The sequence below is a fragment of the Vespa crabro genome, chromosome 25 (genome assembly GCF_910589235.1).
Source record: "Vespa crabro chromosome 25, iyVesCrab1.2, whole genome shotgun sequence".
Classification (NCBI taxonomy): Eukaryota; Metazoa; Arthropoda; class Insecta; order Hymenoptera; family Vespidae; genus Vespa; species Vespa crabro.
Genome location: NC_060979.1, coordinates 1,835,247 through 1,862,486, shown reverse-complemented (window position 1 = coordinate 1,862,486; position 27,240 = coordinate 1,835,247). Strand labels below are relative to the sequence as shown.

Here is a 27,240-nt window from a genome sequence, read left to right as displayed (position 1 = left end):
ACGAACGGTTGAAATTTTAGAACAGGTATTGTGTGTTATCGGTGCCATAGTTAAATAAGATAGCCTTCGATAATGATTGCCAATGACAATGGGTACCATTTGCATGCTTCGATGTAATAAATGAATTCGATAGGTTTATACACCGTTCGCATATACATATAATCGATCGATATTTTACAATTGAATTCGTACGGTGAGAAAACTAATGAGATACACGTTCGAATCTACGATTATAATATTTTAATATTTTAACAATGAATTTATTAGCTCTGTTAATTAGTAAATTTGTAAATTCCTCGTTATATGTTTGTTTCCTTTTTTCTTCTTTCTTTTTTCTCCTTATTCTCATTCCTTATTCTTCATTTCTTATTACTTATTTCTCATTACTTATTCCTTATTTCATATTCCTCATTCTTATTTTTATATTTGGATTACGTATGTTGTTGACGATGTTAATTTCAAAACTTCTTTTTCATGGCCTTATAATAAAAATGAAAATAAAATTTAACAACGAATTTATTATCTATTAATTAATAAATTTGTTGATTCATCGGAAAATGTTAGTTTCCTCTTTTTTCTTATTTTCATTCCTAATTCTTTATTATTTATTCCTTAGTCCTTATTCCTTATTTCTTATTCCTTAGTCCTTATTCCTTATTCCTTATACCTTATTCCTTATTCCTTATTCCTTATTCCTTATACCTTATACCTTATACCTTAGTCCTTATTCCTTATTCCTTATTCCTTTTTCCTTATTCTTCGATACGTTCGTATAGAAAAAAAATAAAATAAAATAAAAGGAAAAAGGTAAAAGGAAAGAAAAAAGGGAAGAGACATGATTTAGGAGGAATTTTGAATGTTTTCTTTTTTTGTTTCTTCTTCTTTTTTTTTTTTTTTTTTTTTTTTTGTTTTGTTTTGTATTTTACGCTTTTCTCTATCCATTTTTATTCTTCCATTTAAAACATCAGATATTAGGAGAATTTAATTGGATTACGTAGATTGTTTTACATAAAAATGATGTTAATTCGAAAGCTTTCTTTTTTCACGGCCTTTTTGGAAAAATACAAATAAAATTTTTCAGAATTATCACGTGATTGAAATTGTGAGTTAACGTGTAAATAAGAAATTTGTAAAAGTTGCAAAATCAATTAGTAGAAGAATGAATGAAAAAAAAAAAAATGTTCTCTTTTAAGAAACCCAAAAAGAAAAAGAAAAGAAAAAAGATTGATATTTAAAAAAGTAAAAATAAGATTAGAAAGTTACAAGATTAAATTTACATTTGAATCAATTATTTAAAATTTAAATTGTAAAACTTTTAATTTGTAAAACTTAAAGATAAAATGTACAATCAAAGAGTAAACAATGGATTAGGTTATATAGATCATGTTAATAATTCTTTTCACATGAAATTATTTCAGCGGGAATTTTGAAAGTAACACCAAAAAAATTTTCAAAATGTAATTTTCGATTAAATTCTTTACTGCTCTTTAATGTTTTTCTTTTTTTTTTTTTTTGTTTTTCTTATTATATATACGAAGAAATATTTTTAAACAAAAAACATTCTTAACAAAGCTTTATATATATATATATATATATATATATATATATATATATATATAATTTTTTTTTAGAAAATTTTTGCCGTCGCAATTTTTTTCTTTGTATACAAAACAACATAATTATAAAAATAAGAGAGAAATTTTTGTTAAAGAAAAAAGAATATGAAATAATTCAATAAAAATAATGATACTAAAAAAGTTCATCTTACGAAATTAATTTATCAAAAATTTATTGAAAATATATATATATATATTTTTTTTTTTGACAGAAACAACTGAAATATTTTTTCATTTTTATATAAAACGACTTAATTAAAATGGAAAAAATGGAAAAAAAGGAAAACTCATAAAAAAATATATATACACATACATACGTATAAAAAACCAAACAAAAATGAAAAACATCACCTTACAGATTTATTTACGAGTATTGATGTACGATTTTTTATAAAAAAAAAAAAAAAAAAAAAAAAAAAAAAAAAAAAAAAAAAAAAACATTTTTCTCTTTTTATTCTATTTTTCCTTTGCATCGAAACGAGAATTAAAGGAAAAAAAAAAACAAAACAAAACAAACAAAAAAATAAGAAAAAAATAAAAAATCGACATTTTTCTCCCCTTATCCCATTTTTCCTTTGCTTCGAAACGAGAATTAAAAAAAGAACAAAAAAAAAAAAAAAAAAAAAAAAAAACCAAAAAAAAGGAAAAGGAACAAAAATAATTCTCATCGATACGACGTATTTGTAAAATTATCATGATGAAAGAAGAAATGATGATGATCCCTTACAATAACGGGTCACGTCGGCAGGACCCATGTTATATACAAAACCTATACACACACACACACACACACACACACACACAGATACAAAAGAAAGATATATAGATAAATAAATAGATAGATCGAGAATAAGAAAATCGCGTATCCTGCGTCGGAGTTGAGCAACAGGATTCCCTCGGATTCGCTCTCGGCGCAGCTGCGCCACCACCCACGCTTATGATAGATACGCCACTGCCTTCAGCATTGTTTCTTTAATGATTCATGTGGGGTGATTGCACCGAAGAAGAGAGAATGAAAGAGGGAGAGAGATATATATATATATATATATATATATATATATATAGAGAGAGAGAGAGAGAGAGAGAGATGGTGAGAGCTTAGAGGAAGCAGTTTCCAACTGGTAATGCAATGAGCTTCGTACTCGTATCGAAAATATTAATATGACGCCATTGATGGGGGTTAAGGTGAGGTGAGGGATGAGGTGGGGCTAGCTATGGGGACTGGTATGGGGACGGGGAAGTAAGGGTATCAAGATTCCAACCAAGCCGGTGGCTTCTTCAAAGAACCTTTACCGTTTCTGGAAGAAGACCAATTCCTTTATGTTCAGACATTAAAACGAAACAATGACGATGATTTGTTAATTTATTAAGGTTTGACCGGACTACGGGCAAATTGAGGTTGGAAATTTTTGGCCGGCTTTCTTTTTTTCCTCTTCTTCTTCTTCTTCTTCTTCTTCCTCTTCTTCTTCTTCTTGTTTCTTTTTTTTTTTTTTTTTTTTTTTATTTTAAATTTGCCAATCCCTTTTCTCGAAGAAACGATTATAAGAGATATCTCACTTTAGACGTTGAGCAAATTCTTTTTTTTTTTTTTTTTTTATTTTTTTTTTTTTGAATCTAACAATTGAACTGAATGAAATAATTGAAATAATTGAAATTGTATTCGTACGGGAATTCGTCTAATGACGATGAACGATCGTTGAACGATAAAATAGAGATTAGAAATGATTTGACGGGATTATTCGAATTTCTTGGCCATCCTTCGAAGGGACAAAAATTTCACGAATTTTATCTCAATGTAGTCTTTTTTTTTTCTTTTTTTTCTTTTTTTTTTTAGAATAGAATTAAATTATAGAATTGAAATAGTTTATGTGATAACGTAAAAGGATGATAATAATAAATATGATTAAATGTATAAGTAATATTCAATAAAATATACACGTAAAATATTTTCATTAATAATCATCGCAAATAATAATAATAATAATAATAATAATAATAATAATATTTCGAATTCTTAACTATTTGATCTGCAATGTTCATAGAAACAAAAACAGAAAGATTAAGTTCCATGAAAAAAAAAGAATAAAAAAAAAAAAAAAAAAAAGGAACGTCATTTACCACCATATTACAAAAAAAAAAAAAAACAATTACCCCTATTATATCGATCCTTTTGAATCGATCAAATTTATCCAATTAGAAATTATTTTCTATTGTTAATATCAAAAGAGATATTATCGGAATTAAATTCAAATTGATTTATTCTGTATATAAATCAGCCATGTTATTTCAGTCCCCTCCCCACCTCCCCATCCTCCCCACTGAAATAAAATTTGCCCTCAAAATAACTTCAAAATATTTTATCAATTTGACTAACAATAAAAAAAAAAAAAAAAGGAAACAAAAACACGTTAAAAAAAAAGAAATATTATCGGAATTAAATTCAATTTGATTTATTCTGTATATAAATCAGTCATGTTATTTCAGTCCCCTCCCCACCTCCCCATCCTCCCCACTGAAATAAAATTTGCCCTCAAAATAACTTCAAAATATTTTATCAATTTGACTAACAATAAAAAAAAAAAAAAAAAATAAAGAAAAAAAAACACGTTAAAAATCATTAATATTTATGTTAACTCGTCAGAATATCTTACGTTATACGTCTTATGCCTTACGTTATAATTATTACATATTACGTCTACATTCAAGTTTTACCTATTACATTTAGTTTACGTTTTACGTCATACGATTTTATATGTAATTCCTTACGTCTTACGTTTACGGTTTATATTTTACGTCTTACGTTTTACGGTTTACATTTTACGTCTTACGTTTTACGATTTACATCTTACGTCTTACATTTTACGATTTACATCTTACGTCTTACGTTTTACGATTTACATCTTACGTCTTACGACTTAAGATTACGATTTACATCTTACGTCTTACGTCTTACATTTGCAGTTTACATCTTACGTTTTACGTTTACGGTTTACATTTTACGTCTTACGTTTGCAGTTTACATATTACGTCTTACGTTTTACGGTTTACTTCTTACGTTTTACGTCTTACGTCTTACGTTTGCAGTTTACATATTACGTCTTACGTTTTACGGTTTACATTTTACGTCTTACGTTTACGGTTTACATCTTACGTCTTATATTTATGGTTTACGTCTTACGTTTAGGATTTACATCTTACGTCTTATGTTTAGGGTTTACATCTTACGTCTTACGTTTACGGTTTATATCTTACGTCTTATGTTTATGGCTTACGTCTTACGTTTAGGATTTACATCTTACGTCTTATGTTTAGGGTTTACATTTTACGTCTTACGTTTACGGTTTACATCTTACGTCTTACGTTCACGGTTTACATATTACGCGTTATGCATTACAATTTACGTTTTACATTTATACCTTACGCTTTATATCTTACGTTTAAATGATGTGTTACATTTTACATCTACTGGTTGTCTTGTTTTTAACATTTAGTTTACATCTTACGTAATTCTTCTAAATTTTATATCTAATATCTAACATTTTTACACCTTATATTCAATTTACATAATACGTTGTACTTCTTACCTTTCATATTTTATTTTCCACTGTTTATATCTTACTTTTCGCATTCTACGTCTTACACCTTGCATTTTACATTTAACGTTAAGTTTTACATTTTACGTCCTAAATCTTAATTTTTACAATATACATTTTATATATTACGATTTACATTTAAGTCATACGTTTACGTATACATTCTTACGCTTTACGTTTTAATTTTACTTATTAAATTTTACGTAAGAAGTTTTACGCCTTACGTTGTAAGATTTTACAATTTTATGTCGTACGGTTTTAAGGTTTACATTTTACGTCTTACGTTTTTTACATCTATAGACGCGTGAACGCGTCCTTAACCCCTTAATAGCACGAGAGCATGTACCTTCTAACGCCAAGGGTCGATAAAAAAAAATAAAAAAAAAAAAGAGAGAGAGAGAGAGAGAGAGAGAGAAAGAAGATTACGTCTTCCTACGTATAGAAATAAAGAAAGAAAAGGACGGTTAGATGTTAAACGAGGACGGAGGATAGTATAAAAAGCAGTTTACCAACCGGGCGACTTTATTGAATGAAAATGCCGGAACGTTTTTGCTTGTGTCCGGATCAGCATCTCGCGGTCCGAATGAAACAATGGCCATTATGTGGAACGTATCCACGTGTATGGACAATCTCGCTCTCTCTCTCTCTCTCTCTCTCTCTCTCACGTGTATATATATATATATATATATATATATATATATACATATGTACGAAAGATATTCACATATATATATATATATATAGGACACTTAACATTCACGTACTTAGGTACCTAAGTCCTAGTAATAAAAATAAAAATTAATTCAATTTTTATATATACATATATAATTCGTATCACCTATTAAATAATACGTATGTATGTATGTATGTATGTATGTATGTATGTATGTATATATGTATGTATATATGTATGTATGTATGTATGTATGTATGTATGTATGTATGTATTTATGTACGTATGTATGTATATATGTGTGTATGTATGTATGTACGTACGCATCGACATATATAGGGTGTTTCATTAAACCGTAAAACATTCGATATATTTACGTTGATTTTGACGATAGAGAAATATATTGTCGTAGGATTAGAATTGTTGATTGACAAGTGACGATATTACGATTAGAATGAATATTTTCTTCTTTCAAGGTCAGATACATCGAAATTGCAAGATTATCGATTTTTCTTTATTTTTCTTCTCTCTTTTTTTTTTTTTTTTTTTTTTTTTTAATACATCAATATATATACTTTTATTAACACAATGTTATAGCTTATAAAAATACAAATTCAACGACATGTATGTATATATATATATATATATGTATATACACAGTGAGTTTCATTAAACTCGAATATGTTCTAACGAATCTAATTAAATTAAATGTTAGATGTCCTTTAAAGATATCAATGAAATGGAAGAAGAACGAGTTCGGTAAGGGAAAACATTCGATCGATTAGTATTACGAACAGACGATCATGAAAGTAATCGACTTCCTCATCTATCTATCTATCTCTCTCTTTCTTACGCTACCATAAAGTAAGATAGAAATAAGAAGAAGAAAAGAGATAGAAGAGGAAGAAGAAGAAGAAGAAGAAAGAAAGAGAGAGAGAGAAAGAGAGAGAGAGAGAGAGAGAAATCCCGTGGGTTTCGAGATCGGCGACCGTCGTCGATTGATCTGTCAAGCCCGTTAGGAAAAGAATTGATCGACATGAATGAACCATTCAAGGCCACTACGTGGAATTCCCACGATTGTCTTTTAGAACATTAATGGCAATGTGAGCTTGACCAGATGCTAGAAAAAAAAAAGAAACAAAAAAACAAAACAAAATAGAGAAATAGGAGACAGAGAATACGTGTGTGTATATTTCCGTGTATATATATTGTATATATGTACACATATTTATGTATATATATAAATATAGATATACATATGTACCTGTATATATGTACGTATATCTATTTTATATATGCATATAAATACATATATATATATATATATATATATATACATATACACATTTATTTATATACATATACATATATATATAAAATATTAAATATATATATATGTATGTAATGTACATAATATTTTATATGTAATTTATACATATATACATACATACATACATATAATACATACATACATACATACATACATACATACATACATATATATATATTTATATATATCGTTGAATTCATCTTTTTATAAGTTACAACACTACAGCAATAAAAAAATACAACGATCTATTAAAGAAAAAAAAAGCGAAACATAGATTACCTTGAAATCTCCAAATAGAATGACCTTGAAACAAAATTCACTTCAACCAATAATATTACTTGCCCTCTGCCAAATGATTTCATCCTAGCACAATTTTAAATCATTCGATAAAAATAACAATGATATTCAAAAAAATATTGCAGTCGGATGAATCACCCTCTACACACACACACACACATACACACATACGTACACACAAACCCATATACGCAAGCACGCATATACTCATACACGAAAGATAAACGTCCTATGATAGGCCATTATTTGAAAAGACATAGTGCATGGTTAGACGAAACAACGATCGAATATGTTAGTACATAATACTAAAATTGAAATATATATATATATATATATATATATATATATATATATATACTTATACATGTTAATATACATACATACATATATATATTATATATATTATATATATTATATATATAATATATAACATTCTCTATTTACAGGATGCTGGATAATTATGACAGGGGCGAGGTGACACCACCGCCGGTTAGCAGTTATGGCGGCTCACCTGGACTCTTGGCACTTCATTCTTCTCTTTATGCTACACCCACGTCTAGAACCTACGACATCGATACTAATATCGATACCAACGACTCCACGGCCATGCCTATCGATACCCAAATCATTTCGGTACGTTTACTTATATACCTTTCTTACGTATTACTGTTAACAACGTCACTTTATATATACGCGTTTTATGTATTTATAGTTGTACGACGACGCCATCTTGATTCAACGCCATATTTCTTCATTCTTTTGTTTCTTTTTCTTTTTTCTTTTCTTTTCTTTTTCTTTCTTTTCCTTTCTTTTCTTTTCTTACATTTTATTTTGTTTCTCTTTCCTCTTTTTTTCTTTCTTTTTTTTCTTTCTTCTTTTTCTTTTACGAACGACGCTTCTCCACAGAATCAAGTAGAAAATCATTAGGTGGGCCAAATCTTACGAGGTTATATTAAATATTAAATTCAAACGTTTATCTAAATGTTATTAGACTAACGATTAGAATTAAAATTAGAAATAGAAAAATCTAAAAAGGTAGTTTTCGTAATTCGTTCGAATTAAATTAATCTAACTCATTTTAATTGCGAATAATCGAATTTTTATATATCTATTTAAAAAACTTTGAATACGTCTAATGACTTTTGGCCCACCCTATATGTATCCATCTAACACCTACGCTTATGGTTTATTTCTAGAAAGCGATTTATATCGATTATTATTGTTATTAGATTTGACTATTTATTATTATTGTTATTGTTTGAGAAATATAATCGTTATACTGGTAGAGATAGGGATTTGTTATTACGTGTCAAAGGTAAATTGAATGTTTGACTTTAAGGTTATGTTTGATAGATTTGAATTGTTAAATTGATATTGTGTAAAGAGGTTTAAGGCTTTTTTTTTTATATCCTAAATTGGGAATATGATTTATATATGTATTCTATTTCATTTCATTTATATATATATGAAATTTTATTTATTTTTATGATATATAGTATATATTAGAGGTTAATTGTTTATAATATCAAATGAGAATTATTGTTTTTCTTTTCATATTTTTTATCCTCTATTTTTTTATGTTAAATTGAAAATATGAATTTTACATGTATATATATATTATATATGTATATATCAGATTTTTATTTATTGTTATTATATATAATGTAATTAAAAATAAATAATTTATACTAACTAGTATGAACTATTTTTTTCTCTTTTATAATTTTGTTTCATTTCTAATTTCTTTTTTTTTTTTTTTTTTTTTTTTTTTTTTGTTAAATTCGGAATATATAATTATGTCAATAATAATTTGAATAATAAATATGTCTTTTACTCTTTTGAATCAATTTTCAAAATGGATAAAATTTCTTAAACGACTGATAATTAATATAATAATAAAAATAAAATTAATAACAATAATATTATTATCAATATTATAATAACATTACTATTATCAATAATAATAATAATTATATATATATATATATATATTAATTTAAATAATATTAATTCTCAATATATAGAATTTGGATGACAGAAATATTTTATTCTTCTTTTTTTTTTTTTTATTCTTTTCAATCAATTTTCAAAATAAATAAATTTCTTAAATGACAAATAATAAATATATAATAATAGAAAAAAATAAAAAAAAAAAAAATAATAATAATAATAAAAACAAAATAATAATAATAACAACAATAAAAATAATAATTAATTCGCCATTTAAATACCGAGAATGATAAGCGAGAAAAAGATAAATAAAAACAATAAATAATACACATTTTTTCTCCGTCTTTTTCTTGCTTCATTTTTTAAAATCAATTTCCAAATTAAATAAATCTCTTAGACGACAAATAACGAATATAATAATAATAATAATAATAATAATAATAATAATAATAATAATAATAATAATAATAATAATAGTGACAAAAAATAAATTTGTAGAAATTTTAACAAATAAATTAATTCATAATTTAGATACCGGGGATGTTGAGTGGACCGGCACAGCAACGTTTGGAAGACATGTCCTGGTTAGCATCGGGACCATCTTTAGACTATCAACAAGGAATCTCACCGATTCCCACAGGAGTGAAGATGTGCCATCCTGGCAGTACAGCGCAACGTAGCCTGAAGGAACAACGGATACGTCGTCCGATGAACGCCTTCATGGTCTGGGCAAAGGTCGAGCGCAAGAAATTGGCCGACGAGAATCCTGATCTTCACAACGCCGATCTAAGCAAGATGCTTGGTAAGTCAGCACTCTCGATCATTTATCAAACTAAATCTTCAACTTATATTAATCGATAATACATTACGATCCAGTTCTAACATTAAGATCGTAATTATCTATTCGAGTTTTCTAACTTTTCTTTTATTTCATTTATTTTATATATATATATATATATATATATATATATATATATATATGTTTTAAATAAATTATGATCTATAGATCATAAATAGTTGATATTATTTTATAACATATTATATATTATGATGATAAAATAGAAACGAAGGAAAAAAAAGGAGTAATTTAGAAATTTGATCATATAAGATCATCTTTCTACCAAATTATGATCTATAGATCATAGATTGGATCATTGGGTGATAATATTGAAATATATAATGATCATAAATGAGAGGACAAATGAAAGGAATAATTAAAAAGTTAATGATACGAGATTATTTTTCATAAAAATATATATTTATATATTGGTATTATCGAATAATGATCAATTTGATGATCTATATATAAATCATCATTTATTTGAAAAGTTATCTTGCATCATTAATTTTGTCAATTATTGTTATTTTTATCCTCTTTTTTACGACCATTATATATGTCATTGTTATCAATTGATGATCCAATTTAGAATCTATGGATCATAATTTGTCAGAGAAATGATCTAATATGATCGATTTTTACATTATTTGTCTTTTTATTTTTTTATTTTTTATCATCATAATATATATATATTAACATGATCTACAGATTTTTTTTTCAAATAAATGATCTAATAGATCTATAGATCATCATTTGTTAATATGTATCATTTATTTGAAAAGAAAAAGAAATATCTATAGATCATTTATTTTAAAAATAATATTTGAATCATTAATTTTTAAATTAATAATTGTTTATCCCCCTTTTTTATAATTATTATATGTGTCAATATTATCAGCTAACAAATCCAGTTGCATGATCTATAGATCATAGTTACACTGAAAAATGATCTTATATAATCGATTTTTAAATTATTCGTTTCATTCTTTTCTTTTTTCCTATTTTATCATCATAGTATATAAATATTATTAAATTATGATCCAATTCATGATCTATAGATCATCATAGATTTAATGACGTTCGATATTAATATTTATTTTCAATCTTTTCTTTAATTTGACATTAAACAATTTTAATTTTACATGATATAGAAAATGTTATCAACTGATCGTCCAGTTTATGATCACCTTCAAACGTAATCTTTTAATATAGATCTTAATCTTGATCTTTATAATTCGTCATTATCAAATTATATAAAAAATATGATACTCGAATATGATCGATATCAATATTCACATGAACGTATTAAATACGAATAACGAAATTGATCTATAGATCTTTATCTCCAAACTTCGATCTTACTAATTCTTTTTTTTTTCTAAATTTTAAAACACTATTTTAAAAAGAAAAAAAATTAAAAGATCGATTTAAAATAAAAAATTTAGAATAAAATTTTAAAGAATTGAATTAAAAATTTTTTAATTTAATTTAAAAAAGTCCGTTTTTTCTTTTTTTTTTTAATTTAAAGTAAAAAAAAAAAAAAAGAAAAAGAAAAAAACAGAAAGTAAACAAGAATAAAAAGAAAAAAAAATGGAGAAAATGATCTATCGAAAGATTTGCATCGATAAGAATTTATATGTACACACACGTACACACATACACATACACACATCTCGTACATATACATCGCAATTTCATTCATCCTTTCAAAAATTTCATTTTGGTCATTTTTTTTTAATCAACAATCTCTTGATTAAATAATAAAAATAATAATAATAATAATAATAATAATAATAATAATAATAATAATAATAATAATAATACTTTCTGCAATGCGTCAGTCGTGAAAGTAATTAATAAAAACAAGGTGAAATCAACTTATGCCATTATGGTTTATTCGTATCCTTGAGAAAATATTATGATCAAAAGAAAATCATTATTTTCCATTCTTTGTGAAAAGATCTCTGGGAATGAGAAAGTCGGAAAATCTTTCTTATGATTACACAAACACACAAAAACCACACAAGCGTATATATATAGACACATAAAAAAAAAAATATATATATATATATATATATATATATATATATACACAGACAAATTCACACACGCACACATATGTACAGATCCACGATTGAAAACGAATGATAAAAAGCGTGCGTTTCGAAATGAAATTTATCTCTTTACACATCATTGAGAACTTTCTTTCAGACTCAATTAGGTCAAAAGTCACGTTGTGATAACGATTATCGATAAAATTCATACAAAAGGTATTTGATATCGTACATTGGCGTCCATTTATACGTCCTTGTATCGTTGTTTTACAATCTGCGAAAAAAAAAAAGCAAAAAAAAGCAAAAGATCAAATTAAATTTGATCGTCTAAAGGAGTTATCGATCTTTTTCTTTTTTTTTTTTTTTTTTTTTTTTTAAATTATCTACAAACTTTTCTAGATCACTCAAAAAAAAAAAAAAAAAAAAAAAAAAAACTTCGTAATTTTCTTCATATGTAGTTTGTATTAAATACGACGTTTATTTCTTGAAATTATCGAGGATAAGATTTGTTCAAAATTCGCTCGTCAAATTGTCGGACATTTTAATATGATACATTTGTTTTTTTTTTTTTTTTTTTTCGTTCCCTTGTTATTATGTAAATAAACTAAATAATTCTAATATCTATGGATAATTAATGTTTATGATTAAAACAAACTATATACTATATCGACGATTATTTTTTTATCCAATATCATTCCTTACGTTTTTCATGTATTTCATCCCCACTTCTTCCGAAGCGCATGCGCGTTGCAAACTCATCACTCCCACCCTCCATCACCCTCGATCTCGTCCAGTTTAATTTTGTCTCGCGTACATGACGGAACTGTCATGTAACACGGCAAATAAACATCCCAAAAGATTTTACACGTGGTCAATATTCGTCGTCTGAACGATGTGTATCTAAAAATATTTATTTCTGATGTTAATAAGTGTTTCGATAATTAAGTCGTTGGTCTTTTTTTTTTTTTTTTTTTTTTTTTTTTTTTTTTTTTTTTTTTAAGCCTAACAAACATACAGAGGATGAAGCACTCACAATAGGAAGCTTCGATGACTTCGTATTTTTTTTCTTCTTGTGTTTTCTTTTTGTTTTCTTATTTTTTTTTTTTTTTGTTTTCTTTTCTTTTTTTTTTTTTTTTTTTTTGATTCCCAGGTAAAAATATTCAGGATAAATTTGCACTCTTCACGCAAATTATTATTTATCCGTAGGCAGACGTTCTCTTAAATGTTAAATTAAAAAAAAATAATCTATTTCTACGGAATATACGTAAATTAGATATAACAATATAACAGGACAGTATTTATGTTATCAATATCTGTAATATAATGAAAATATTTATATAAGATGGTGTATTAATTTTAATTAATAAAAAATTAATCAAATGTTAAATACTTTTTGTTATTTTTCGTTCGTTTTTTATAATTCTACGAATAAAAGTTAAATATATTTATTTTACAAAAGAAGGAACAAAAAAAGGATAATGATTTGACATAAGCCTGAAAATTGTCGGCAAATGAAAGGAGAAATTGAATGGAAAACAAAATTTCTCTTTGAAAAGGGGATAAAAATTTTTCCATTCAATAATTTTTTTTTTTTTTTTTTTTTTTATTCTTTTGGGATCAAATTATTTTCATTAAAATATCAAAATAGACCGACAATTTATGTACGTATGCGCTCACATAAACAAACATTCAAGCACACACACACGCGCACGCACACACACACACACACACACACACACACACACACACACACACATATATATATATGCACTGACTTACGAAAGAGTTTGACAATCAGCTGTCATGTATTTTTAATAATCGTATAAGAGTGACACATTGTATAATTATGATATTTATTTAATTTTATTTCAACGATTTCTACTTTAATTTATTATTATAATACAATAAATTAATTTATAAATAAATAAACATCTTTGAAACATTCTAAAACACATAATAATCAAATGTCGCATGATATTATCTCCGCATAAATTTATTGCAAATTATATAATACCATAGCGAAAGACAGTGACTTCTGGATGAACTAAAAAAAAAAAAGATTTCAAATCAATATAATGAATTCAATAAAGATCATATTTTATATATATATATATATATATATATATATATATATATATATATATATATCTCTGAAGAAAAAATAATTTACTACAGTAAAGAAATTGTGAGAAAATACTACTGCACCCATCCATGATAAATTGTATGCAACCATGCTCCGCATTGTTAAAAATAGTATTATTTTTTGTGTCTTCAATGATAACAAATAAAATGGAATTTGACACCTGAAAAAAATCTTTATATTGATGTCATATAACACACACACATATATATATATACATATACACAGTAAGAATTAGACAAAAAAACAAAAATATTACTGAATAGAAATACGTGCGATTTCGAATAAAATACAAATGACATATAAAAAAAAACATCTAATTCACAATAATTTATTCTATTATGAATATCGTTAATTTAACGACATGACTTTTTCAAAATGATCAAAACGAACGGGTAAAATTAATTCATTGTAGCTTACTACACCAAAGATGTACTGAATGAAACGTTGAAGTGATGGAAATATCAAAAATCCAATGAACAAATAAAAGGAGACTGAAAATACGAAAGGACGAATATATATTTATATCTAACACTGTTACAACTATCAAATGCTAGATAACATACTTATATTTGCAATGGTACATATTCTGCTTATATTAGCATACTCTTTTAGTATTAATAATTCCTGCTTGTTCGCTAGTTTCTTCCAATCGCAATCTATACGATGAAGAGTTCTCTTCATCTGAAATTTACATATATAAATATTAAATTGATCCGTTTAAAAAATTCAGCATGTTTTGTTTAAAATTAGATGGATTAAAAAAAAAAAACCGTCCGATTTTAATAAAATACAGACAATTGCAGCGTTAGATATTAAATTGTAATAGCATAATCCGAAGCATAATGTAGTCAATGCCGTTTCCAGTAATTTCGCTATTGAATTTAAATCTCTTTTGGAAGTGATGACTGCAAGAATCTAAAGTATATAGATCGTTTTCATTATTTATTTTTATTATACATGATATCACATAAATTATTCAACCTATTATAAATTTTATTATATACTAACAAACATTATATCAATTTGTTAAGCGTTAATCGAATTAGCGACGCTTACCTGTTCGAACATCGCAAGGATTATTATAAAATTGAGGAAACAAACGTAAATCAATATCTTCGACGATCTCTGATATTCCCATAAGCCTATCAATCGAAATAAACATCGATTGTAAATATAGTACTCGTTGTCGAGATAGTCTTCTCCTTTCGAAGTCATACTGCCGACTAAAGTGACTCTTTCATTGATTGACTTCAACCCCTTGAGTTCGCCTACCTTCATTAAGTATTCCAATTATGCTCCTTGTAGTAATCGCTCAATAATTCAATTCGTGCGAACGTAAAGAATTCTATTGCAGTCACTATTTACAGAAACACATTCGTCGAGTTTTATTCATTTCTCCCCTTTTATGGAAAATTATACGCGATTAAACACCTGCATCCCTTTCCAACAATTATATCATTATCTTATACCCTTTGTTTACATCGCATATTGCTTCATCCCTTCTCCCTAAGCGCATGCTCTTTCCGAACTCTCCCCTCCTTATTGTCTTCTTCAACCGCATTTCACTTTTGTCTCTCCAACATGACGGACCTGTCATTTATCTCAGCAAACAAATGTCCAAATAATTCCTTGACGTGTCATTGTTATATGCGTATCATTTGGCAACTGAACAAGAGCCTACTAATATTTACTCCGTTGTTAATAGCTATTGAAATAATTAGTCGATCTTTCTTAAGCCAACATAAGGGTTGAATTATAGCAGGCCACTTTAATGATTTGATAATTTTTGTTTATTGATAGAAATGTTCAGGATATTTTACGCAAATTATCATTTATTCATGGTTACGTTCTCCAATGTTCCTTGAAAAAAAAGAATCCTTATCTACAGAATAAACGTACATTAGATAAAACAACGAAAAAAACAGTATTTAAGTTATTTCGTCCAAACATATAAGGTGGTGCGATTAGAAATTGGCGAATGAGATTCTCATGTTTTTTTCACGTAGATTAATTCAGCTATTAATAGCATATTTTTATTTTACAAAAAAAAGAGAGAAGTTAATAATTTGAAAGGATCCTGAAAATTGTCGTTATATGAAAAAGATATTAAATAACAAAATTTTTCTTTAAATGAGAAAAAATGTTCTTTTCAATAATTATGTTTGTAAATTCGTTTGTAATCCAGAAATTTTTTTAGATATTTCAATTGAAGAAACGATTTATATAGACACACACGTGCCTAAACAAACACACACAAATATATACTGTCACGTCAAAAAGGTGCAAAATGAGTAGCTATACAATTTAATAATCGCATAAGGTAACTCCATAGTATAATCATGATTTTATCCAATTTTATTTAAACGATTCCTATTTTTACTTCTTATTATAATAAAATTATTTAATTTGCAATTAAATTAGTTGGCCGTAAGATTTCTTACTCATTAAAAATTTTACCATCAAAGAGAGTAATTTGTTTCGAAAAATTATTTATTAAAAAGCAAAAAACAGAACAGTTTTACGCTACTCCTACAATACTGTATAATGATCAAATGTCGCATAGTATTTTCTCCGTATAAATTCATTTGAAATTATATAATACCATAAAGAAAGACAGTGACTTCTGAATGAACTATAAAGAAAAATTTCAATCAGTATAAAGTATTTAGAAAAGATCATATCATACTTCCAACTGAAGAAAATAATTCACCACTGTAAATAGATTGTGTGAGATTACTATTGCTCCCTTCCATGACAAATTGCATACCATCATGCTCCTCATCATCAAAAATAGTATTATTTTTTGAGTTTTCAATGATAAAGAATAAAACGGAATTTGACATCTGCAAAAATTCATTAATCTTATACAACAAACATATCCATGAGAATTGGACGAAAAATAGAAAATAATAATGAGTAGAAATTCGTGCGATATAGTACAACATGCAAATGACATATGTTTTCTTTTCCATTATAGAAAAATATCTAATACTCAATAATTTCTTGTATTATGAATATCGTTAATTTAAAGAAACGACTTTTTCATGCAAACTGATATTCAAGCAGGATGCATAATTCGACATATTAGTGAAATATAACACGTTTGTATATTATTTGGACGCATCGATATACGTGTCAGATAAGAATTTGTAGTAGAAAATTTTTCGATTGTTCTATCAATGACATAATCTTCATCGATTCACTACTCAAATGAATTGCGACAGCTTCGATGGCCTTTAGGGCCAACGATTAAACTCATAAAGAAAATAAATATCGACCCATATACCCATATTCGTAAACTTGGCGCTTACAATCATTTTCTTTTAATTAGTAATGTACTATTATAAACACATGCGGAAAAGATAAACAAATCCATTCGTATAATGATCAATTTTTCTAAACATATATTCAATTCAATATCAAAATTGGACGAAATTATGGACACAGTATTCAACGCAAATACTTACAATGTTGTGAATAAGTAGTTGTTGTGATCTATTAATCTTTGGGCAAGATGAAAGTAAGCGAAAATTACGAACATAGATCCCATAACATATAACAACTTTGTTAAACATTCGGTCTTGTTTAAAGCAGAAGAAAGTAACTGAAATAACTAACAAGAAATATCTCTTCGAATCTCAAGATTTATCCAGATAATTGGAATATATTTTGAAAATTTAATATTTTTCTTTTACCAACAATTTAACTTACGTAATAATAATCTAACATGATGATAAGCATTGCCAGAAAGCCTTCCAACAGATGAGTTGCCTCATAAAACAGTTTCATTAAATCGACAAATCTTGAAATGAGTCAAAAGAAAATAAAAGGTGAATAATTATAATATTATAATCGCATTTGCAAATTGTGAAAATAATTAACAGGAAAATTAGTATAATGCGATACAAACTCGATGACAGACTTATACAACTCTATGATATTGACTATCCATTCGTTTTCCCCTATTAATTTGTCATTTTGATTGCTGCAGTAACAATTATTTCGATTATCTTTAAATCTATCATTAATTCTCCACCTGTATTAAATTATAAATGTTCTAAGTTGCATATTCTCAATTGAAAATTTTCAATTTCAGCACGATAATCATTTTTATTGTTTACTTACACAAGGACATTAAACAGTGCGCAAGCATGCAATATTCCCGCAATAAACATCGTATAGTTCGCTATCGCTACCGTGCATAGTATAATTATTGCTCCGTACTGAATGCAAAGACCAAGATAGTAACCTTCACGATTTATCATAAAATGATCAAAACGAATGGGTAAAAGTAATTCATTGTAGCTTACTATACCAAAGACGTACTGAATGAAACGTTGAAATGATGGAAATATCAAAAATCCAATGTACAAATAAAAGGAGACTGAAAATACGAAAGGACGAATATATATTTATACCTAACACTGTTACAACTATCAAATGCTAGATAACATACTTATATTTCCAATAGTACAGATTTTACTTATTTTAGCATACTCTATCAGTATTAATAATTCCCGCTTGTTTGCAAGTTTCTTCCAATCGAAGTCTATACGATGAAGAACTTTCTTCATCTGAAATTTATACGTATTCAAGTATTAAATTGATTCTTTTAGAGAATTGAACCTGTTTTGTTTGAAATTTAATAAAACCATTCGATTTTAATAAAATACAGACAATTGCAATATTAATTTTTAAATTGAAATAGCATGATGCGGAGCATAATGTAGGCAAGGTCGTTTCCAATAATTTCGCTAATGAATTTAAGTCTCTTTCGGAAGTGATGAATGCATGAATCTAAAGGGTATAGATAGTTTTAATTATTTATTTTTATTATACATGATATCACATAAATTATTCAGCCTATTATAAATTTTATTATATACTAACAAACATCATATCAAGTTGTTAAGCGTTAATCGAATTAGCGACGCTTACCTGTTCGAACAACGTAATGATTATTATAAAATTGAGGAAACAAACGTAAATCAATATCTTCGACGATCTCTGATATTCCCATAAGCCTATCAATCGAAATAACCATCGATTGTAAATATAGTACTCGTTGTCGAGATAGTCTTCCCCTTTCGAAGACATACTGCCGTCTAAAATGACTCCCGTTCATAGATTGAATTCAACCCCTTCAGTTCGCCTACCTTCATTAATTATTTCAATTATGCTCCTTGTAGTAATCGCTCGATAATTCAATTCGTGCTAAAGAATCTATTCGTAAAGAATCTATTGCAGTCAATATTTACAGGAACACATTTGTCGAGTTTTATACATTTCTCCCCTTTTATCGAATTAAATTATACGCGATTAAACACCTGCATCCCTTTCCAACAATTATATCATTATCTTATACCCTTTCTTTACATCGCATATTTCTTCATCCCTTCTCCCTAAGCGCATGCGCTTTGCGAACTCGCCCCTCCTTATCGTCTTCTTCGACCGCAGTTCACTTTTGTCTCTCGAACATGACGGACCTGTCATTTATCTCACCAAACAAATGTCCAAATAATTCCTTGACGTGTCAGTGTTATATTCATATCATTTGTCAACCGATCAAAAGCCTGCAGATATATATTCCGCTGTTAATAGCTGTTGGAATAATTAGTCGTTCTTTCTGAAGCCAACATAAGGGTTGAATTACAACAGGCCGCTTCAATGATTTGGTAATTTTTGTTCCTTGATAGAAATGTTCAGGACATTTTAAGCAAATTATTATTTATTCATGGTTATGCTCTCCCATGTTCATTGAAAAATAAATCCTTTTCTACAGAATAAACGTGCATTAGATAAAATAACGAAAAAAATGGTATTTAAGTAATTTCGTCCAAATATTTAAGATGGTGCGATTAGAAATTGGCGAATGAGATTCCCATGTTTCTTCACGTAGATTATTTCTGGTATTAATAGCATATTTTTATTTTACAAAAAAATAGGAAAGTTAATAATTTGAAACTATCCTGAAAATTGTCGTTATATGAAAAAGATATTAAATAACAAAATTTTTCTTTAAATGGGAAAAAATTTTCTATTCAATAATTTTGTTTATAAATTCGTTTGTATTCCAGGAATTTTTTTAGATATTTCAAATAAAGAAACGATTTATATAGACACACACGTGCCTAAACAAACACACACAAATATATACTGTCACGTCAAAAAGGTGCAAAATGAGTAGTTATACAATTTAATAATCGCATAAGATAACTCCATAGTATAATCATGATTTTATCCAAATTTATTTAAACGATTCCTATTTTTACTTCTTATTATAATAAAATTATTTAATTTGTAATTAAATTAGTTGGCCGTAAGATTTCTTACTCAATAAAAATTTTACTAACAAAGAGAGTAATTTGTTTCGAAAAATTATTTATTAAAAAGCAAAAAACAGAACAGTTTTACGTTAATCTTACAATACCATATAATGACCAAATGTCGCATGTTATTTTCTCCGTATAAATTCATTGGAAATTATACAATACCATAAAGAAAGACATTGACTTCTGAATGAACTATAAAGAAAAATTTCAATCAGTATAAAGTATTTAGAAAAGATCATATCATACTTCCAACTGAAGAAAATAATTCACCACTGTAAATAGATTGTGTGAGATTATTATTGCTCCCTTCCATGACAAATTGCATACCATCATGCTCCTCATTATCAAAAATAATATTGTTTTTTGAGTTTTCACTGATAAAGAATAAAACGGAATTTGACATCTGCAAAAATTGATTAATCTTATACAAGCAATATATACATAAGAATTGGACTAAAAATAGAAAATAATACTGATTAGAAATTCGTGCGATATCGTACAACATGCAAATGACATATGTTTTCTTTTCCATTATAGAAAAATATCTAATACTCAATAATTTCTTGTATTATCAATATCGTTAATTTAAAGAAACGACTTTTTCATGCAAACTGATATTCAAGCAGGATGCATAATTCGACATATTAGTGAAATATAACACGTTTGTAAATTATTTGGACGCATCGATGTACGTGTCAGATAAGAATTTGTAGTAGAAAATTTTTCGATTGTTCTATCAATGACATAATCTTCATCGATTCACTACTCAAATGAATTGCGACAGCTTCGATGGCCTTTAGGGCCAACGATTAAACTCATAAAGAAAATAAATATCGACCCATATACCCATATTCGTAAACTTGGCGCTTACAATCATTTTCTTTTAATTAGTAATGTACTATTATAAACACATGCGGAAAAGATAAACAAATCCATTCGTATAATGATCAATTTTTCTAAACATATATTCAATTCAATATCAAAATTGGACGAAATTATGGACACAGTATTCAACGCAAATACTTACAATGTTGTGAATAAGTAGTTGTTGTGATCTATTAATCTTTGGGCAAGATGAAAGTAAGCGAAAATTACGAACATAGATCCCATAACATATAACAACTTTGTTAAACATTCGGTCTTGTTTAAAGCAGAAGAAAGTAACTGAAATAACTAACAAGAAATATCTCTTCGAATCTCAAGATTTATCCAGATAATTGGAATATATTTTGAAAATTTAATATTTTTCTTTTTCCAATCATTTTACTTACGTAATAATAATCTATCATGATGATAAGCATTGCCAGAAAGCCTTCCAACAGATGAGTTGCCTCATAAAACAGTTTCATTAAATCGACAAATCTTGAAATGAGTCAAAAGAAAATAAAAGGTGAATAATTATAATATTATAATCGCATTTGCAAATTGTGAAAATAATTAACAGGAAAATTAGTATAATGCGATACAAACTCGATGACAGACTTATACAACTCTATGATATTGACTATCCATTCGTTTTCCCCTATTAATTTGTCATTTTGATTGCTGCAGTGACAATTATTTCGATTATCTTTAAATCTATCATTAATTCTCCACCTGTATTAAATTATAAATGTTCTAAGTTGCATATTCTCAATTGAAAATTTTCAATTTCAGCACGATAATCATTTTTATTGTTTACTTACACAAGGACATTAAACAGTGCGCAAGCATGCAATATTCCCGCAATAAACATAGTATAGTTCGCTATCGCTACCGTGCATAGAATAATTATTGCTCCGTACTGAATGCAAAGACCAAGATAGTAACATTCACGATTTTTCATAAAATGATAAAAACGAACGGGTAAAATTAATTCATTGTAGCTTACTACACCAAAGACGTACTGAATGAAACGTTGAAATGATGGAAATATCAAAAATCCAATATACAAATAAAAGGAGACTGAAAATACGAAAGGACGAATATATATTTATACCTAACACTGTTACAACTATCAAATGCTAGATAACATACTTATATTTCCAATGGTACAGATTTTACTTATTTTAGCATACTCTTCCAGTATTAATAATTCCCGCTTGTTTGCAAGTTTTTTCCAATCGAAGTCTATACGATGAAGAATTTTCTTCATCTGAAATTTATACGTATTCAAGTATTAAATTGATTCTTTTAACGAATTGTACGTGTGCTGTTTGAAATTAGATAGATTTAATAAAACCATTCGATTTTAATAAAATACAGACAATTGAAGTATTAAATATTAAATTGTAATAGCATGATCCGAAGCATAATGAAGGCAATGTCGTTTCCAGTAATTTCGCTATTGAATTTAAATCTCTTCCGTATGTAATGACTCCATGAATCTAAAGTATATAGATCGTTTTCATTATTTATTTTTATTATACATGATATCACATAAATTATTCAGCCTATTATAAATTTTATTATATAGTAACAAATATCATATCAATTTGTTAAGCGTTAATCGAATTAACGATGCTTACCTGTACGAATACCGCAATGATTATTGTAAAATTGAGGAAACAAACGTAAATCAATATCTTTGACGACCTTTGATATTCCCATAAGCCTATCAATCGAAATAACCATCGATTGTATATATAGTACTCGTTGTCGAGATAGTCTTCCCCTTTCGAAGTCATACTGCCGACTAAAGTGACTCTTTCATTGATTGACTTTAACCCCTTCAGTTCGCCTACCTTCATTAAGTATTCCAATTATGCTCCTTGTAGTAATCGCTCAATAATTCAATACGTGCGAACGAAAAGTATTCTATTGCAGTCAATATTTACAGAAACACATTTGTCGAGTATTATACATTTCTCCCCTTTTATCGAATTAAATTATACGCGATTAAACACCTGCATCCCTTTCCAACAATTACATCATTATCTTATACCCTTTCTTTACATCGCATATTTCTTCATCCCTTCTCCCTAAGCGCATGCGCTTTGCAAACTCGCCCCTCCTTATCGTCTTCTTCAACCGCAGTTCACTTTTGTCTTTCGAACATGATGGACCTATCATGTATTTAAACAAACAAGTATCCAAATAATACCTTGACGTGTCATTGAACGAGAGCCTGCAGATATTTTCTCCGTCGTTAATAGCTGTTGGAATAATTAGTCGTTTTTTCTGAAGCCAACATAAGAGTTGAATTACAACAGGCCGAATTACAAGGGTTCAATTACAAGGGTTGAATTACAACATTCAATGATTTGGTAATTTTTGTTTTTTGATAGAAATGTTCAGGACATTTTACGCAAATTATTATTTATTCATGGTTACGCTCTACAATGTGCCTTGAAAAAGAAATCCTTTTCTACAGGATAAACGTGCATTAGATAAAATAACGAAAAAAATGGTATTTAAGTAATTTCGTCCAAATATTTAAGATGGTGCGATTAGAAATTGGCGTATGAGATTACCATGTTTTTTCACGTAGATTAATTCAGTTATTAATAGCATATTTTTATTTTACAGAAAAAGAGAGAAGTTAATAATCTGAAGCGATCCTGAAAATTGCCGTTATATGAAAAAGATATTAAATAAGAAAATTTTTCTTTAAATGGGAAAAAATTTTCTATTCAATAATTTCGTTTATAAATTTGTTTCTAACCCAGGTATTTTTTTTAGATTTTTCAAATGAAGAAACAATTTACATGGACGCACACGTGCCTACACAAACGCACACAAACATATACCGTCATGCGAAAAAGGTACAAAATGAGTATTTATGCAATTTAATAATCGCATAATATAACCCCATTGTCTAATTATGATCTTATCCAATTTTATTTAAACAATTCCTCTTTTTACTTCTTATTATAATAAAATTAAGTAATTTGCTATTAAATTTGTTGTCCGAAAGATTTCATACTCGTTTAAAATTTTACCAACAAAGAGAGTAATTTGTTTCGAAAAATTATTTATTAAAAAGCAAAAAACAGAACAGTTTTACGATAATCTTACAATACCATATAATGACCAAATGTCGCATGTTATTTTCTCCGTATAAATTCATTGGAAATTATACAATACCATAAAGAAAGACATTGACTTCTGAATGAACTATAAAGAAAAATTTCAATCAGTATAAAGTATTTAGAAAAGATATATCATACTTCCAAATGAAGAAAATAATTCACCACTGTAAATAGATTGTGTGAGATTACTATTGCTCCCTTCCATGACAAATTGCATACCATCATGCTCCTCATTATCAAAAATAATATTGTTTTTTGAGTTTTCACTGATAAAGAATAAAACGGAATTTGACATCTGCAAAAATTGATTAATCTTATACAAGCAACATATACATAAGAATTGGACTAAAAATATAAAATAATACTGATTAGAAATTCGTGCGATATCGTACAACATGCAAATGACATATGTTTTCTTTTCCATTATAGAAAAATATCTAATACTCAATAATTTCTTGTATTATCAATATCGTTAATTTAAAGAAACGACTTTTTCATGCAAACTGATATTCAAGCAGGATGCATAATTCGACATATTAGTGAAATATAACACGTTTGTAAATTATTTGGACGCATCGATATACGTGTCAGATAAGAATTTGTAGTAGAAAATTTTTCGATTGTTCTATCAATGACATAATCTTCATCGATTCACTACTCAAATGAATTGCGACAGCTTCGATGGCATTTAGGGCCAACGATTAAACTCATAAAGGAAATAAATATCGACCCATATACCCATATTCGTAAACTTGGCACTTACAATCATTTTCTTTTAATTAGTAATGTACTATTATAAACACATGCGGAAAAGATAAACAAATCCATTCGTATAATGATCAATTTTTCTAAACATATATTCAATTCAATATGAATATTGGATGAAATTATTGGACACAGTATTACAACGCAAATACTTACAATGTTGTGAATAAGTAGTTGTTGTGATCTATTAATTTTTGAGCAAGATGAAAGTAAGCGAAAATTACGAACATAGATCCCATAACATATAACATCTTTGTTAAACAATCGGTCTTGTTTAGAGTAGAAAAAAGTAACTGAAATAACTAACAAGAAATATCTCTTCGAATCTCAAGATTTATCCAGATAATTGGAATATATTTTGAAAATTTAATATTTTTCTTTTACCAAACATTTTACTTACGTAATAATAATCTATCATGATGATAAGCATTGCCAGAAAGCCTTCCAACAGATGAGTTGCCTCATAAAACAGTTTCATTAAATCGACAAATCTTGAAATGAGTCAAAAGAAAATAAAAGGTGAATAATTATAATATTATAATCGCATTTGCAAATTGTGAAAAAAATTAACAGGAAAATTAGTATAATGCGATACAAACTCGATGACAGACTTATACAACTCTATGATATTGACTATCCATTCGTTTTCCTCTAATAATTTACCATTCTCATTGCTGCAGTAACAATTATTTCGATTATCTTTAAATCTATCATTAATTCTCCACCTGTATTAAATTATAAATGTTCTAAGTTGCATATTCTCAATTAAAATTTTCAATTTCAGCACGATAATCATTTTTATTGTTTACTTACACAACGACATTAAACAGTGCGCAAGCATGCAATATTACCGCAATAAACATCGTATAGTTCGCTATCGCTACCGTGCATAGTATAATTATTGCTCCGTACTGAATGCAAAGACCAAGATAGTAACCTTCACGATTTATCATAAAATGATCAAAACGAATGGGTAAAAGTAATTCATTGTAGCTTACTATACCAAAGACGTACTGAATGAAACGTTGAAATGATGGAAATATCAAAAATCCAATGTACAAATAAAAGGAGACTGAAAATACGAAAGGACGAATATATATTTATACCTAACACTGTTACAACTATCAAATGCTAGATAACATACTTATATTTCCAATAGTACAGATTTTACTTATTTTAGCATACTCTATCAGTATTAATAATTCCCGCTTGTTTGCAAGTTTCTTCCAATCGAAGTCTATACGATGAAGAACTTTCTTCATCTGAAATTTATACGTATTCAAGTATTAAATTGATTCTTTTAACGAATTGTACGTGTGTTGTTTGAAATTAGATAGGTTTAATAAAACCATTCGATTTTAATAAAATACAGACAATTGAAGTGTTATATATTAAATTGTAATAGCATGATCCGAAGCATAATGTAGGCAATGTCGTTTCCAGTAATTTCGCTATTGAATTTAAATCTCTTCCGTATGTAATGACTCCATGAATCTAAAGTGTATAGATCGTTTTCAATATTTATTTTTATTATAAATGATATCACATAAATTATTCAGCCTATTATAAATTTTATTATATACTAACAAATATCATATCAATTTGTTAAGCGTTAATCGAATTAACGATGCTTACCTGT

General features: G+C 27.2%; 1 protein-coding gene across 1 annotated transcript in view; it reads left to right on the top strand.

Annotated features, from left to right (window-relative positions):
- LOC124432392 (probable serine/threonine-protein kinase yakA) overlaps positions 1-27,240 on the top strand; it is a 114,031-nt gene that overhangs the window by 19,353 nt on the left and 67,438 nt on the right. The window contains exons 2-3 of the mRNA XM_046981332.1: positions 7,956-8,142; positions 9,991-10,261. Coding sequence (XP_046837288.1) covers positions 7,956-8,142; positions 9,991-10,261 — 458 coding nt within the window. The remainder of the gene's footprint in view (positions 1-7,955; positions 8,143-9,990; positions 10,262-27,240) is intronic.